The sequence below is a fragment of the Dermacentor silvarum genome, chromosome 8, assembly GCF_013339745.2.
Source record: "Dermacentor silvarum isolate Dsil-2018 chromosome 8, BIME_Dsil_1.4, whole genome shotgun sequence".
Lineage (NCBI taxonomy): Eukaryota > Metazoa > Arthropoda > Arachnida > Ixodida > Ixodidae > Dermacentor > Dermacentor silvarum.
The window spans coordinates 180559481-180574917 of NC_051161.1; the positions used below are offsets into that span (position 1 = coordinate 180559481).

The following is a 15437-nucleotide window of genomic DNA, read 5'->3' on the forward strand; positions in this document are numbered from 1 at the left end:
GTGGTACGCTGTGGTTTTTCTATGAGCAGTTTGTGTTAGTTTCATAATAGACTGCACCAAACGGGCCATAAAAGCTGTTCTTTTGTCTGTTATGACTACCTTGGGTGCACCACGTCGCAACACTACGTGTGTGACAAAAAACTGAGCCACTTCAAAGGCGGTTCCTTTTGTAATAGAAGATGTCTCAGCATACCGGGTGAGATAATCGGTTGCTACCACAATACACCGTTTCCTGAGGTTGAAACGGGAAATGGTCCAAGTAAATCCACTCCTATTTGTTCATATGGCGCTGCTGGTGGCTGTATCCGTTGCAGAAAACCTGCTGGTTTGAGTGGCGGTGTTTTGTGTCTTTGACAATCTTGGCACGATTTGACATAGTGCTGCACCGAATTCGTCAACTTCGGCCAGTAATATTTCTTGCGCATTCTCGCCAGAGTCCTACTAACGCCTAAGTGGCCAGCTGCAGGGTCATCATGGCAAGCTTCTAAGATCTCGGCTCGCAGCGATGATGGTACGAGAAGTACAAACGTCTCACCACTGTGCTCGAAGTTTCGTTTGTAGAGGACGTTGTTCCGGAAGACATACGAACACAATCCGCGGACGAAAACTTGACGCACTTTAACTTGTCGACCCTCCAGGTACTCACTCGATGAGAAGGAGTAATTCCGGATCAGTAGGCTGATGATGAGCCATTTCCACCGTATTCACAGCCCCAGTGAATGGGAAATCTTGCTCGTATTCAGGTGACGTCGATTCGATTGGTGCGCGTGATGAGCAATCAGCATCATTGTGCTTTAGACCGGACTTGTAAACGACCGTGATGACATAATCCTGTAGACGCAAACTCCATCTAGCGAACCTTCCAGAAGGGTTCTTGAGGTTCGCCAGCCAACACAACGAATGATGGTCGCTGATGGCTCAAAACGATCTGCCATATAAGTATGGCCGGAGCTTACTGATGGCCCATATAACCGCCAGGCATTCCTTTTATGTTGCTGAGCAATTTGTCTCGGCTTTCGATAAGGTACGGCTTGCGTACCCGATGACTTTTTCTTCTCCATTCTACCACTGATTAAGTATAGCTCCGAGGCCAACGTTACTCGCGTCGGTGTGGATATCTGTTCCGGCATTTTCATCAAAATGGGCAAGCATAGGAGGACTCTGCAAACGCCGTCGTAGCTCAGAGAATGCGTCTTCTTGTTCTTTCTCCCACACGAAAGGGACATCTTCTTTTGTCAGTCGCGTGAGTGGTTCGGCGATTTTAAAAAAGTTTTCTACGAGACGCCTGTAGTAGGCACACAGTCCCAGGAAACGTCTAATAGCTTTTTTGTCTCTTGGCTTCGGAAACATTTCTACTGCCGTGATCTTCTCAGGATCGGGGCGGACACCTTCAGCACTGACACAGTGTCCGAGAAAGCGGAGCTCGCGAAAGCCGAAGTGGCATTTTTCGGGTTTTATGGTCAACCCCGCCGTGCGAATAGCGTCCAGAACTGCTCTCAGTCGCTGCATGTGCTGCTCGAATGTAGTGGAGAAGACACCACATCATCAAGGTAGACGAGGCACGACTGCCATTTCAGTCCGGAGAGAACAGTGTCCATCATCCGCTGGAAGGTGGCGGGTGCAGAACACAGACCAAATGGAAGCGCCTTAAACTCGTATAGACCATCCGGTGTCACAAATGCCGTTTTTTCGCGATCTCACTCGTCCACTTCGATCTGACAGTATGCGCTTTTGAGATCCAAAGAAGAGAAGTAGGCATTTCGTAGCTTGTCCAACGTGTCGTCGATGCGTGGGAGCGGATAAACATCCCGCTTCGTAACAAGGTTGAGCTTCCTGTAGTCAACACAAAATCGTAGGGTGTTATCCTTCTTTTTGACCAGGACTACCGGAGATGCCCACGGGTTATTGGATGGCTGTATTACGTCGTCCTTCAGCAGTTCCTGTACTTTACTTCTTATTGTTTCTCTTTCTTTTGGAGCCACTCGGTACGGGTGTTGGCGTACTGGTCTTCCAGGTTCTTCGACTACAATGCGGGGTTTTGCGACGGGAGTACGATGGACTTTCGATGAAGTCGGAAAGCATTCAGCAAACTCTGTGACCAAGCTCACAATCTTATCTCTTTGTGGTGATGACAGCTATCGGTCAATATCGATAGACGCAAAGACACTGTATAAAGTGGCAGAAGCTGGTGATGCTGCATCGAGGGTTGACACATCCGCAAGTTGTGCATAGTCATGAAGAGTCGCTATGGCTGTTCCCTTCGCCACGTGTTGTGCCTGATTGCCAAAGTTGGTCAAGAGGACATCCGCACATCCGTTACGCAGGTGAACTATGCCTCTTGCCGCGCATATTTGCTTTTCCAGTAGCAGCCCGATATTTCCGCCTGCAAGTCCCTCGTAGTCACGAAATACGTCGCTCCTTACAAGAGTTACACTGCACCGCGCCGGCACCGTCACGTGGTCATGCACAATACGCAGAGAGGAAATATGTGGCTGTTGCGTATCAGAAATGGCAACACCATTTTCTGTAGAAAACAACACGCGAGATTCTTGCAAGTCCATAATTGCGCCATTCATTTGCAAAAAGTCCATGCCCAGTATCAGATCACGGGAACACTCAGGAAGAACAATAAAGCTGTTGACGTATATAAAGCCTCTAATTCCGATTCTTGCTGTGCACATTCCTACGGGCTCGACTAAGTGTCCCCCGGCTGTACGTATTGGAAATCCGGTCCAATGGGTCAATGCCTCCTTCAGTTTTCTGGTGAGTACACTGCTAATAACCGAATAGTCCGCACCAGTGTCTATCAACGCAGTCACTTCGAAGTCGTCGATGATGACACGCAACTCAACGGCGTCATCACCGCACTTGTTCGTCGTTTCGTCACTGCCGTCGTCTTGTCGGATTGGCGATGGAGGGCCTTCGGTTTTCTGGGCGTCAGCGGCCTTGCCTCCACAGGTCGCTGGCTCTAGTTTTCCCGTCGCGGACTTGGTGAGCGACGCCTCGGTGGATTGGAAGATAGACGCGGACTGGGAGACCTATAACGCATAGGCGCTGCCGATATGGGAGGCCAGAGAAGGGAAGCGCAGACGGGGAAGTTGGCGGGTGCACTCTTATATCTTAAAGTAGGTGAACTGTTTTTGTGAGAGCAACACATATTTGAATAAATTGTTCGCTGACGTTTGCATCTTATATCAGCTAATCAATAAACCTATCGTTGTTTTGACTTTTTTGCAAAGAGGCATACATAAACTTCCTTATTCCTTATTAAATTCACACTCCCACTTACACCCTCAACGACACACCTTTGGTAATTTCTTCCTCTTGTAGATATCTCGGGATACACATCTGACACGCAACATTTTTGGAATATTTATGTTGAGTTTTAAATTTACCAATGCCAACCATACGTTTGGTTTTCTGCTACGAAATTTTCTTCATGGGAAGCTTTTATTTTATAAATACATGGTGGAGTCAATCTTCGAATGCACCAGTTCTGTCTGGAATCCAGCAACTGCTATACCATATCGCAAGCTCTCGAAAGTGTCCAAAACCTTGCCGTCCGTGTTTTGATACATACAATTAATTACTCACGTGTAGCCAGTGCGTCTTCAATAAAATCATCGCTTGGTTTACCTTGTCGCCGTATGCAATCACGCTTGAGTTTGTTTATTAGCATTTATTTTATTACTCCCCTCGCTTAAACGACATATTTTTCTACCTCCCACCTACGTTTCTTCTTGCAGCGGCCTGGTTTGAAGCTTTGTTGCTTATGAAAAGAAGAAAAAGACTGCCCGCTTTTTTTATGCAATGCCTTCGGGCTTTGACACTATACTAACATAATTAAGTAAATTAATATGGCGAACTTGAACGAGATCCTTATACTCGCTTTTTGGGCTTCACTTGTATGTTATGCGCCGCGTAAGGTATTGTCGCGAGGTTTCTTAGATACGGCTGTCGCTGCTTTGTGTCTATTCATTTTTTCCCGAAGAGGGAGGTTGTATTATTTAACTAGAAGCAAGAAATGCATGGGGCATGTTAGCAAGTGATGTGCGCCGGACTACCCCTTTGCGCACACGTTGTCTTGCTCTACCGTTCTCCTGGGATAAGCAGCGCGAAAAAAATAATAAAAACATTAATTGATCACTTTGAATTGTTCTACAGGCCCATTTGTCATGTTTTACATTTCAGCTATAATATATAAAATCAGCACAAATGCTACTGCTCGTTCATCCACAGCAGCTTCTGCAAAAAAAAAAAAAGAATTAAAAAACGTGCGCGTCTCGTTCTTCACTACCATCAGGCGAAGTGACGTCAAGACACCACGAATGCGTCTCACTCTCACCACGTTTTCCCTGCGTCCCCTCGCTTTGCAGTGTCGAAGGTATGCACGGTCGCGCACAGCCGAGCCTGCGTTGCTAATCAGAACCGGATGGGTGCACAAAGAAGCGTGAATGATGCCCTGTCAAATTTGTTGCTGCCTGCGCGGACCTCGCCCGCTGCCAAAAAAAAACAAAAAAAAAAAACGTGGCGACTCTCGGTCTCTCGGAGAATGAGAGACCCGTACACATTCTGCTTCTGCCTGTGAGCTATCGTTGTCCACATTGCTTGCACCGTGCTTTGATTGCGAAGCATGCATCAATTTGACCAGCAACGTGTTCAGTACCAGCGGCTGGACCTTCGTCACTACAAGCTTGGTTCCATACTGCTATGGGGTGAAACACAAACAACTAGCCAAACGTCGGAAAACTGCATTTACTGCAAAATAAACGCGATTATCGCAAGGTAAGTACAATTGTCTGATTTCAATTCTCAAGTATAGCGTTTGAACTAAGTGCATTGCCTATTACGTGTATTTCCTTTTTTTTACAGAGATAATGTACGGCCACGTTTTACTACGTACGTAGACGGTGCTGCACCGCTTCAGCGTCAGCTGAAACGCACTGTCTGCTTGAAAACACGCAGCACGGCAAATTTTGGCTGGTGCACTCAAGAAGACTGAAGTTGGATTGTAGAAGACCAAAGTTGGAAGACCAAAGTTGGAATGTACTTCCTCACTCAGGAAGTACATTCTGCGGGCTGACTGGTGTTCAGAACTTCCTGCAAAACTATAATCTGTTGTGTTGTAGCTTGCTTAGGTGTTTATTATGAAATAATGCACCCTTTCTTTGCTACCTCTGTTCTAAAAGCTTGAGCATTGCCAAAGGCTAAGTACAGCGACCCACAAGCACTTACGAGAAGTTTTGTGATGAAGGCATAATTCATCATAATTGGCTAGTTAGAACAAAAATCGCATATTTTGATGCAGCGGAATTTCCTACCAAATTCGGCGTATTTCTGCTTCAACGACTTGTTTGAATGGAGGAATCATGTCTGTGGGAGGTTGCCTTCAATATAATAAACGCCATCATGAGCCATGCAGTTCAACTGCCCTACAGCCTGCATGGAAAGAAAAGCAAGAGACTGTTTAACATGCGGCTATGAAGAGTGGGAACAGGTGAGACGCATTTAAATTCTCAGTTTCGTGCCTCTTGCCTATATTATGCACTTCTGGCAGTGTTGGGATAATATAGGTATATGCATTGTGTGCAGATGGTACCTGAGAGACGCAGAGATCGACATCAATCAAGCGCAAGACTTCATAAGGATGTGACTGCCAGGCGCCGTCGACTGTGCTAATAGCAGAAGGTGTCGTTACGCCGAAGCGGCTCAACCCGTTCAGCATCTTCAAGTGCCCCTTTTGCGAGCTCAGCCTCAACCCCCCGTAGCGTCTTCAACAAAGCTTTCGTAGGTGGCCCGCAGGATTGGGGATACGAGTGACAATCTGTATCAACCTATTTTAAGACCAATAAATAAATTATGTATCATTATTTGGTGATCTTATAGTAGACCACGGCATGTTGCATCGAGCTACCGTGCAACATTTGCGCAATTTAAAATCGTAGGAAATAACGGCATCGCCCAAATACATCACAATATGGCCATGCCAGTGGGTAATGTGGGACAATAAATTGACTAAAAATGTCAGAGCCGGCTATTGACCAATACCGGCGCTGCCACTAGGCAAGGTGGGACACTAGAATGCCAATGAACGGCAGAGCCGGCTATCTGCCTCTATTGGCGCTGCCACACAATGACCGAAATAGGCCCTTTAGTGGCATGGTCACACTGGGCCATTCCTGACGCGGGTAGCGCTGCCGGTTTCGGGCCTATATTTGTGCCGGTGTTTGCCGTGACATTGCCGTGCTGGGGCCAGCCTGGTTGTGCTGCCTGGGATGTTGGTCAAAATTATTTTTTTTAATTTCAAAAACCCGCATTCGCTCCAGGAGCATTACAGCGGGGGGGGGGGGGGGGATATAGACATATTTATACATTTGTGGATGCAAACATTAAACACAGTGTCACACAAGCGAAACAAGGCTTTACAAGCAGGTAAACAAAGGCAATAGATCGCTAGTATCTAGGTATGATACCCGTATAAAACAAAACAAGTACAGAAGTACAGTACAGAAAACAAAACAAGTACAAGATCAGGTAACAGCAGCGCTATAGAGCTTGAACACACTTATAAAACTGAGAATTCGATGCGATGCTTACAACGTTTTCAGGAAGCCTGTTCCACTCAGATGCCGTTCGTCGAAAAAATGAATACTTCAGCAAATTGCCTCTGGAAGTTGTCTCCCGAACTTTAAAAGCATGGTCGCGGCGATTCGAAATGTAATGTGGTGCGAGCATGTAGTTCGTTTTCTCTATGCCAGAGCGCCCATGGAAAATATTATGAAAGAACTTCAGCCTAAGATACCGTCTACGATCGCTCAAAGTCTGCAGTTGCAATCTGGTCTTCATAGCGGTGACGCTACTTGTGCGGCGATATAGTCACCGACTATGTACCTGGCTGCTCAATTTTGTACGCGCTCCAGCAAATATATCATGTTCTGTTGATAAGGATCCCAGAGTACACTCGCGTAGTCGAGAACAGGACGAACGTATGAGGTGTACAGGACCTTTTTCCCGCCTTCAGGGCACGCATGGAAAGCGCGAGCCAAAAATGCAAGGGTTCTGTTGGCTTTATTTGCGGTTTTTATTATGTGTTCATTCTATGACAGGGTATCCGTAAAGTATTCACCCAGGTACTTGGCCTCCTTTACATGCGGTAAACTGACATTGTTGATAACATAGGAGCTTGGCGAGTGTAGCTTTTTTATCGAGAAACGAATGTAATTGCATTTCGTTGTGTTTAGAGCCATGCGCCAGGTACCATTCAGAAATTTTATTCAGATCAGATTGAAGAATTTCGATATCAGCTGGAGTGTCAATTGAGCGATAAACAACGCATGTCATCTGCATACAACCGTATTTTCCAAGTGATTCCTTCTGATATGTCATTGATGAAGATTAAGAACATCAAGGGGCCTAACACCGATCCTTGCGGTACGCCAGACGTGACAGGAACTGATGATGATTTCGAACCGTTGACAATGGTAAGCTGACTACGAGAAGAAAGGTAGCTTTCCAGCCCTTTAGACACATTTTCAGGAAGAGCAAGGTGGGTTAGCTTGTAGGATAAGCAACGATGACTGACTTGGTCGAACGCTTTTCTGAAGTCTAAGAACACGCAATCCACCACGGATCCTTTATCAATCGCGGACACAAGGTCTAAATGGAATTCAACCAGTTGTGTCTCACAGGAGAAGCCCTGGCAAAATCCATGCTGGTTCTGGAAAAAATAGCTGTGCTCACTGAGATGTTTAGCTATGTTGCTATACAAAATATGCTCCAATATTTTTGATGCTTCGCATAACAGAGAAATTGGGCAGCAATGTTGAACATTATTTTTAGATCCTTCTTTATGAACCGGTACAACGTTTGCAACTTTCCATTCGTGTGGAACTGTTTCCATTTTCAGCGAAAGTACGAACAGACGATGAAGAAGGCAACTCATGGGGCGTGTACATTCCTTCAAAACACGGTTCGGTATCATGTCTGGCCTGTTTGCTTTGCTGGGCTTTATAGCGCTCAGGAGGAGGAGGATTCCATCTTCAGAGAGCAAAATTGCATCCATTGGTTGCGTTACTTGGTTAACATCTGGCAAAACGGCACTATCTCCGGGCGAGTCTGCCCAAAACACTGATTTAAGTAATTCTTTAGGATGACAGCTTTGTGTTCATTGTCCGTAATAGTTCCGTCCACCGTAAGAAGATGCGGTATACCTATATCTTGTTCACGATTACTCTGAATAAATTTCCAAATTGATTTGCTGTTATTTTTATAGACTCTTCCATACCCTCAAAAAAGTTTTTTTGGCTTGACGAATTTTGCTCTTGAAAGAATACTGAAGTCCGGAAATTATATTTAGGATGGCAACTGATTTGACCTTGCGAAAACGCACGAATAAGCGGCGCGTTTTATTAATAATGCTGCGAATTTCACGCGTCATCCATGGTTTGTCCCTTCGACTCTTAGAGCTAAGTATTTTCGATGGAACGTGTTGCTCAAAGTTAGGACTTTGGATCTCAGGAGCAACCATGCATCGCTGACGTCATGACGACTTCATTTTGCGTCAAACATGTGGTAAAAGAGGTCTAGCTCATCTCGGATTGCGCCGTAATTGCCTTGATTGTAGAAATACACTTTTCTTTGAGACTGCTTACATTTATGCCGATGCGGATACTCGAGAGAAGATATAACTATTTTGTGGTCGCATATGCCAGGCACACAAATGGTGTAAAATCCTTTACAATGGTGGATTCATTTGTGAATAGAAGTTCCAGAACGCTGGATGAGCCTGAGCACATCCTTGTCGGCTCTAACACATGATGAGATAGGTTTAAGCCGTTTACGAAGCTTCCCAGGGCGTCGTGAGTGCGCAAAAAATGTGCGTTCTTCACGATTCCAGAGTACATCCGGAACATTAAAGTCACCTCCTAGCAGTATAATATCATTTCGTGTCGCCATAAGTTCTTCATACAGGTTTACTATGGGCTCAGCGTTCACACCGGGTGGTCTGTAAAATGACCCCATTGTAAGCGCTCTTCCGGTTGACAGCGAAATCTTGCACGGTGCGACTTCACATGTTCGGCATGAATTTTGTATTGGCCAACTTGGTAAGTCATTTCCAACTAGCACGAAAACAACCCCACCATGCGTGTTTCTGTCAGTTCGGTACACAGTGTATCCCAAAGTAAAGACGTAGGCATCTGGCACAGAATCATCGAGCCAAGACTCGGTACCAATGATGATGTTAGGGCGATACAATGATGTAACAAAAGCGAAATCATCAACTTTATTTTTGACACTGCGGCAATTTATTACCATCACTGTTAGGTCAGCATCAGTGCAATTTAGGAGCTTCTTGGGCCCTTCTAGCTACGAGTTGCAGTATACGACTTCTTTGCTACCTGTATCATATCTGTACGTCTTATTGTCAATGGAAAGACGGTTGAAACGAAGCTTAAAAGGGCGCTTTTGTTGTTTGGCGTATGCAATAAGTTGTTTTCTTTCCACACGCACACGTGGCGAGAAAACTTCACTGATAGCATAGTCAGTATATTTCAGCTTGCGACCCTGCGACAAGATATTTTGCTTGGTTTTGTAGGAAGTGAAGCAAGCTATAAGCGGACGCGGTTTGCTTGTACTGAAACGTCCTACGCGGTGCGCACGCTCTATGTCGCGATCATTTAGTCGCACACCGAGAACATACCGTGCGTATTTGCGCCTCAGCCTGGTCCCACGTCTCGTGTTCAGTGTCAGCAATGCCATACACGACAAGATTACAACGTCTACTGCGATTTTCTAGATCGTCACAGCACCTAGTCAGGTTTGACAGTTCTGTTGTCATGGACTTAAAGCAAGACTGAACCAGTTTCACGTCCGATTTAACGGTCTTTAGCGACAACTCCTCTTCTATTGCACATTGTTTAGAGGTCATAGTATCTAGTTTCTGCTCAAGTTCGGCCTGCTTGCCGTGCATAGCGGCGACCTCGGTTAGCAGCTGCTGCTGTTTTATCTCAAGGATGGAAATAACATCGACAGCTTTCATAAGTTTTTCAATCTGCTCATCTGTCAGTGGTCCAGGGTTTAGCTCTACATCACCTGATAAAAGCAGGAGTAAACGTGTGACAGAAAGTTTGGCAAAAGAACAAGCAAACCGAACACTTTCAAGGCAGCAAGAAAAGAGAATCAAGGGGGATAATGCCGACAGCAGACGACGTCTCTTCGCATTAGGAACGGTATGGTATGATACACCAACCTGAAGAAGAACGAAGCGTAAGCGCATGCTGCTCGCGTCGGCACCGAGTCCCACTGGAGAAAGGCGGCTCAGCTGCTTTTGTAGTTGAAGGTGAGCCGGTGCTGCCCTCTGACCGTCGAGACTGTTCCGCGCTGTCAGGCATGGCGTGGCAGATAAGTCCAAAACTTGATGGGCTCTTTCCATTCGTGGCCCTTGCTCAGCAGACGGGGCTGCAGCCCCGTCTGGTGAGCAAGGGCTGAAATTAAATTATTCCCGTACTACGGCGCGCCTCATGATTATATCATGGTTTTGGCACGTAACCCAAGAATATAATAATTAAATTTAATTGGAGTCCACCTTGAATGTATGCCAAAATCTCTTCAGCCCTAGGAAGTTGGTATTTGGTTAGAAATTCAGGATTGGCTCTCAACTTATGGCCCCGTAAACCCTGATAGTCTTTCCATTTGTGTTGAGCACTAGTATTGGCCCTGAAAAATAATTTCTTCAAGAAGCGTAACAAGAGGAAGTGGACCTGGGAAAGCCTTAATGAGAAGCAAGAAATGAAATAGATTCCATACTCTATGCGAATCCCAACATAGTGCAGGACGTAGACATGTTAGCTAGGGTAAAGTGCAGTGACCATAGGTTAGTGAGGCCTAGGACTTCTGTGAATTTCAATAGAGAAGAAGTAAAATTAGTCGAGAATAAACAGGCCAACCTAGACGCAGAGGGGTAAAAACAGACCAATTCAGGCTGGTGCTCGCATACAAATATGCAGCTTTAGAACACGAAGATGAAGACAACATACAGGTATTGAATGAAACCGTAACTAGGTTCATATCAAAACGAGCAATTTAAGTGCGAGCTGAGTCACCAAGGCAACAATTAGGTAAGCTCTCCCAGGTAACAAAGGACCTAATAATGAAACGGCAAAACATGAAAGCGTCAAACTCGAGAGATCAGATAGAATTCGCTGGAACTGTGAAACCTGATCAACAAGAAGAAAGTAAGGGATATTCGAAATTATAACATGGAATAAATTGAACAAGCCGTAAAATATGGACGCAGCATGAAATCAGTGAGAAGAAAACTTGGCCTAGGAGATGGCAATATGTACGCACTGAAAGATAAGCAGGGTAACATCATCAGCAATTTCGATGACATAGAAAAAGCAGCGGAAGCATTCTATACGCCCCTGTACATTTACCCAGAGCAGCCAAGATACTTTCATTCGAAGTAGTGATGAACAGAGGCTCCTTCTATAACTAGCGATGCAGTTAGAAGAGCCTTGCAAGACATGACCAGGGGAAAAAGCTGCTGGAGAAGATGGAATAACAGTCGATTTGATCAAAGATGGAGGAGATATCATGCTTGAAAACCTTGTGGCCCTTTATATGCAATGCCTCACGACTTGAAGTGTACCAGAGAGCCGGAAGAATGCCAACATTATACTAATCTATAAGAAGGGAGACCTTAAAGAATTGAAGAATTATAGACCAATTAGCTTGCTTTCAGTATTGTATCAAATACTCACCAAGATAATTTCCAATAGAATCAGGGCAACATTTGACTTCACTCAACCAAGAGAACATGCTGGCTTCAGGAAGGGATATTCTACGATGGATCATATCCATGTCATCAATCAGGTAATCGAGAAATCTGCGGAGTACAATCGACCTCTCTATATGGCTTTCATAGATTTTGAAAAGGCATTTGATTCAGTAGAGATACCAGCAGTCGTAGAGACATTGCGTAATCAAGGAGTACAGGAGGCATACGTGAATATCTCAGCAAACATATACAAGGATTCCACAGCTAGCTCGGTTCTCCACAAGAAAAGTAGAAAGTTACCTATCAAGAAAGGGGTCAAGCAAGGAGACACAATCTCTCCAATGCTATTCACTGCATGCTTAGAAGAAGTATTCAAGCTCTTAGACTGGGAAGGATTAGGAGTGAGGATCGACGGCGAATATCTCAGCAACCTTCGGTTTGCAGATGACATTGTCCTGTTCAGCAACAATGGGGACTAATTACAGCAAACCATCGAGGACCTTAACCAAGAAAGTGTAAGAGTGGGGTTGAAGATTAACATGCAGAAGACAAAGATAATGTTCAAGTGCCTGGCAAGGGAACAAGAATTCAGAATCGCCAGTCAGTCTCTAGAGCCTGTAAAGGAGTACGCTTATCTAAGTCAATTACTCACAGGGGACGCTGATCATGAGAACGAAATTTATAGAAGAGTAAAATTGGGTTGGAGTGCATACGGCAGGCATTTCTAAACCCTGACTGGTTGGTTAGCATTGGCGTTGAAAAGAAAAGTGCACAATCATTGTTTTCTACCGGTGCTAACATATGGGGCAGAAACTTGGAAATTAACAAAGTAACTCGAGAACAAATTAAGGACCGCTGAAAGAGCGATGGAACGAAAAATGGTAGGCCTAACATTAAGAAACAGGAAGAGAGCGGTGTGGATCACAGAGCAAACGGGGATAGCCGATATTATAATTGACATTAAGAGAAAAAAAATGGAGCTGGTCAGGCCATGTAATGCGTAGGATGGATAACCGATGGACCATTAGAGTTACAGAATGGATACTAAGAGAAGGGAAGCGCAGTCGAGGACGGCAGAAAACTAGGATGGGTGATGAAGTTAGGAAATTTGCAGGCGCAAGTTGGAATCGGCTAGCGCAATGCAAGGGTAATTGGAGATCGCAGGGAGAGGCCTTCGTCATGGAGTGGACATAAATGTAGGCTGATGATGATGACGATTATGAGAGGTGCCCATACTAAGTGATCAACCAAAGTGATGATTGCTTGATCTTACAGTCTTCTAGGCTCATGGTCCATTTTCTGTCGCAGTTCCTAAAGTACAGAACGGACTCTGTACTTCGGTAGCTAAGTGTTGGGTGAAACTCCTCTACCGCACTTTGTAGTTCGGCGGCTGAGTGTTGGGTGAAACCCCTCTACATAAAATCAAGGTTCTTCGCACACTTCCCAGCCTGGTTTAAACAACTCTTTAAACACCGCAGACGCAAGAATGTGTAATTGCAGAACGTAATTGTAGCGCTTTAAATGAGTACGTGCGTTCTCGTGTGTAGTTTAGAGGACTGCACGAGATCGGGCTTACCCGAAAGCCCGGGCCCTGCCCGGCCCGTGGGCCGGGCCGGGCTGGGTAGAGCAATTTTTTCACGGGCTCGGGCCGGGCTCGGGCACGGCGTGTGCTTTTTGACCCGGGCCCGGGCCGGGCTCAGGTTTTTTGACGCGGGCCCGGGCCGGGCTCGCGAGCTTTCTGCGTGTTATTCTCGGGCTTTTCAACTCTGAAAACCTGTATTTTTCGGTCTCGGGCAGGGTTCGGGCCAGTTTCGAGTCGGGCTCGGGCCGGGCTTAAGGTAAAGGGGTGGCGGGCCGGGCGGGTAACGTTGATTATTTCCGGGCGCGGGCCGGGCCCGGGTCTCGCCATAAAAGTTTTGATCAGGCTCGGGCGGGCCGCCCAATGTAAAAACAGGCCCGGGCCGGGCCCGGGCCACAATAATTGGCCCGTGCAGTGCTCTAGTGTAGTTTTCATCGCGAACTTCTATCAAGCTTAGTGTAAACCAACAAGCAAAATTTTCCGTTTTATTAAAAGTGCAGACGATCCCTTCGTGTGTCGGCGTACGGCCAGCCTAGGATAGGCTTAACGGCTAGATGGACCTACGCGGAAGAAAGTGGAGGCGGAAAACAGTGATTCGTTACTCTGGCGAATTCATATCGCTGTTAGGGGGCGTGGCGTAATTCGCCGGGACTACACATGCAGCCATTGTTGCCGGACTAAGAATGCGTTATTATCTAGCGATAACATGTTGCACACGAGTACCCATGCATGTGTACAATACCCGACCCCAGAGGGCGCGAGATAACAATAAGCAGGAGCTAGCTGCGCCTTCTTGTTCCTTGTCCCGTGCTTATTCATGACAAGTATGTATCAAGCACTCATCTACGGTCGCAGCAATGGACGTCATAAAGAAGTGCGTCGTGAAGGAGAGAGGTCACTCTTTCCCGGCGCACAAGCTCAATACACCGTGGAGAAGATGTATAGTAAGTTACGTTTGCGGTCAGACTAGCTGGTACGTGGCTAGAAACTGTTTTAGGCGCAAAATAAGACACGGAGTAAGAATGTATACGGACAAGCGCGACAGACTGGCGCTTGTCTGTGTTTTCCATGTCTTATTTGGCGTTTCTAATCAGGTTGGTAACTCATGGAGATTCTGACATCTAGAAGCGTAGTTCTTCTTCCAATCGCTGTTACATGTCCCGCGCGCGGTGCACCAACGTAGCGCTTGGACTTATTTTTGTCCCAGTTTTGCCAGGCGTGAACAAAGCAACGCATGACTCGTTGTACCTGCTGCAGCATTGCAGCGGCACTGGCCGTACGCAAGGTGTGCACCAGGATCTTGGAGCTTTACCGGACACGCAGTATCTTCTCCATGGTGCTCTCCGACCGGCTCGCCGTTGATGCGTGCAACCGATTCGCCGGTAAGTGGCACACCACGTCTTGCTTGGCATCGCCGTAACGACCGTATCTTCCAAATTTTCATTCAGTCGAACACAAGCTGAAAATTCAAACATGAGCCGTCTGCTTTTCGAAGCGCCACCTACGAGATGCAGTCAGACAAGCGGCCTTTCCTCGTCACAGCGCCTGCGGCGGAGCCAGTAGTATTGCGAACAGATCGTCGCAAAATCCCCAGCAAGGAGGCTGCTGGCTCCTATGCGAGGAGAGCAGCAATGTTGCTTGTCGAGAATGGAGCTTAACTTCTCTCGTGGCAGCAAGCATGGCCTCCCACATTAACGTTGACACCGACGTCACCGTGGTTGTCTTGCCACAAGACAACCACGATGACAACCACGTGGCAAGGCATCCTGTGGCAACATTTTATTTATTGGCTGCTTTTCCACAGGGAAAGCACCCAATAAATAAAATATTCCTGCATTAAAAAAAAAAGATTTCGTCTTAGGAACTTGACTACTCGTCCTCGTTTGAGATTATCTGGGCGGCCTGTAAAACCACTTGTGGAAACAAATTAGTTGGGGTCTGTTACCGCCCCTGTTGCGAATGCCGAATGTCCGAGCGGCCACGAAGGTTCCATGTATGGTGCCGTGCCACGTGCCAAGAGGAGGAGATATCCAGGGAGATTAGAAAACCGTTTTATATACACTGTACATGGTGGTATTT

The 15437-nt window shown here is 46.2% G+C and overlaps 1 protein-coding gene across 1 annotated transcript in view; it reads left to right on the forward strand.

Moving 5' to 3' along the window:
* LOC119462605 (L-serine dehydratase/L-threonine deaminase) overlaps nucleotides 1-14778 on the forward strand; it is a 139025-nt gene extending 124247 nt beyond the window's left edge. Inside the window, exon 5 of the mRNA XM_037723936.2 lies at nucleotides 14616-14778. Within this exon, the coding sequence (XP_037579864.2) occupies nucleotides 14616-14778 (163 nt within the window). The remainder of the gene's footprint in view (nucleotides 1-14615) is intronic.
* The last annotated feature ends 659 nt before the right edge of the window (nucleotides 14779-15437 follow it).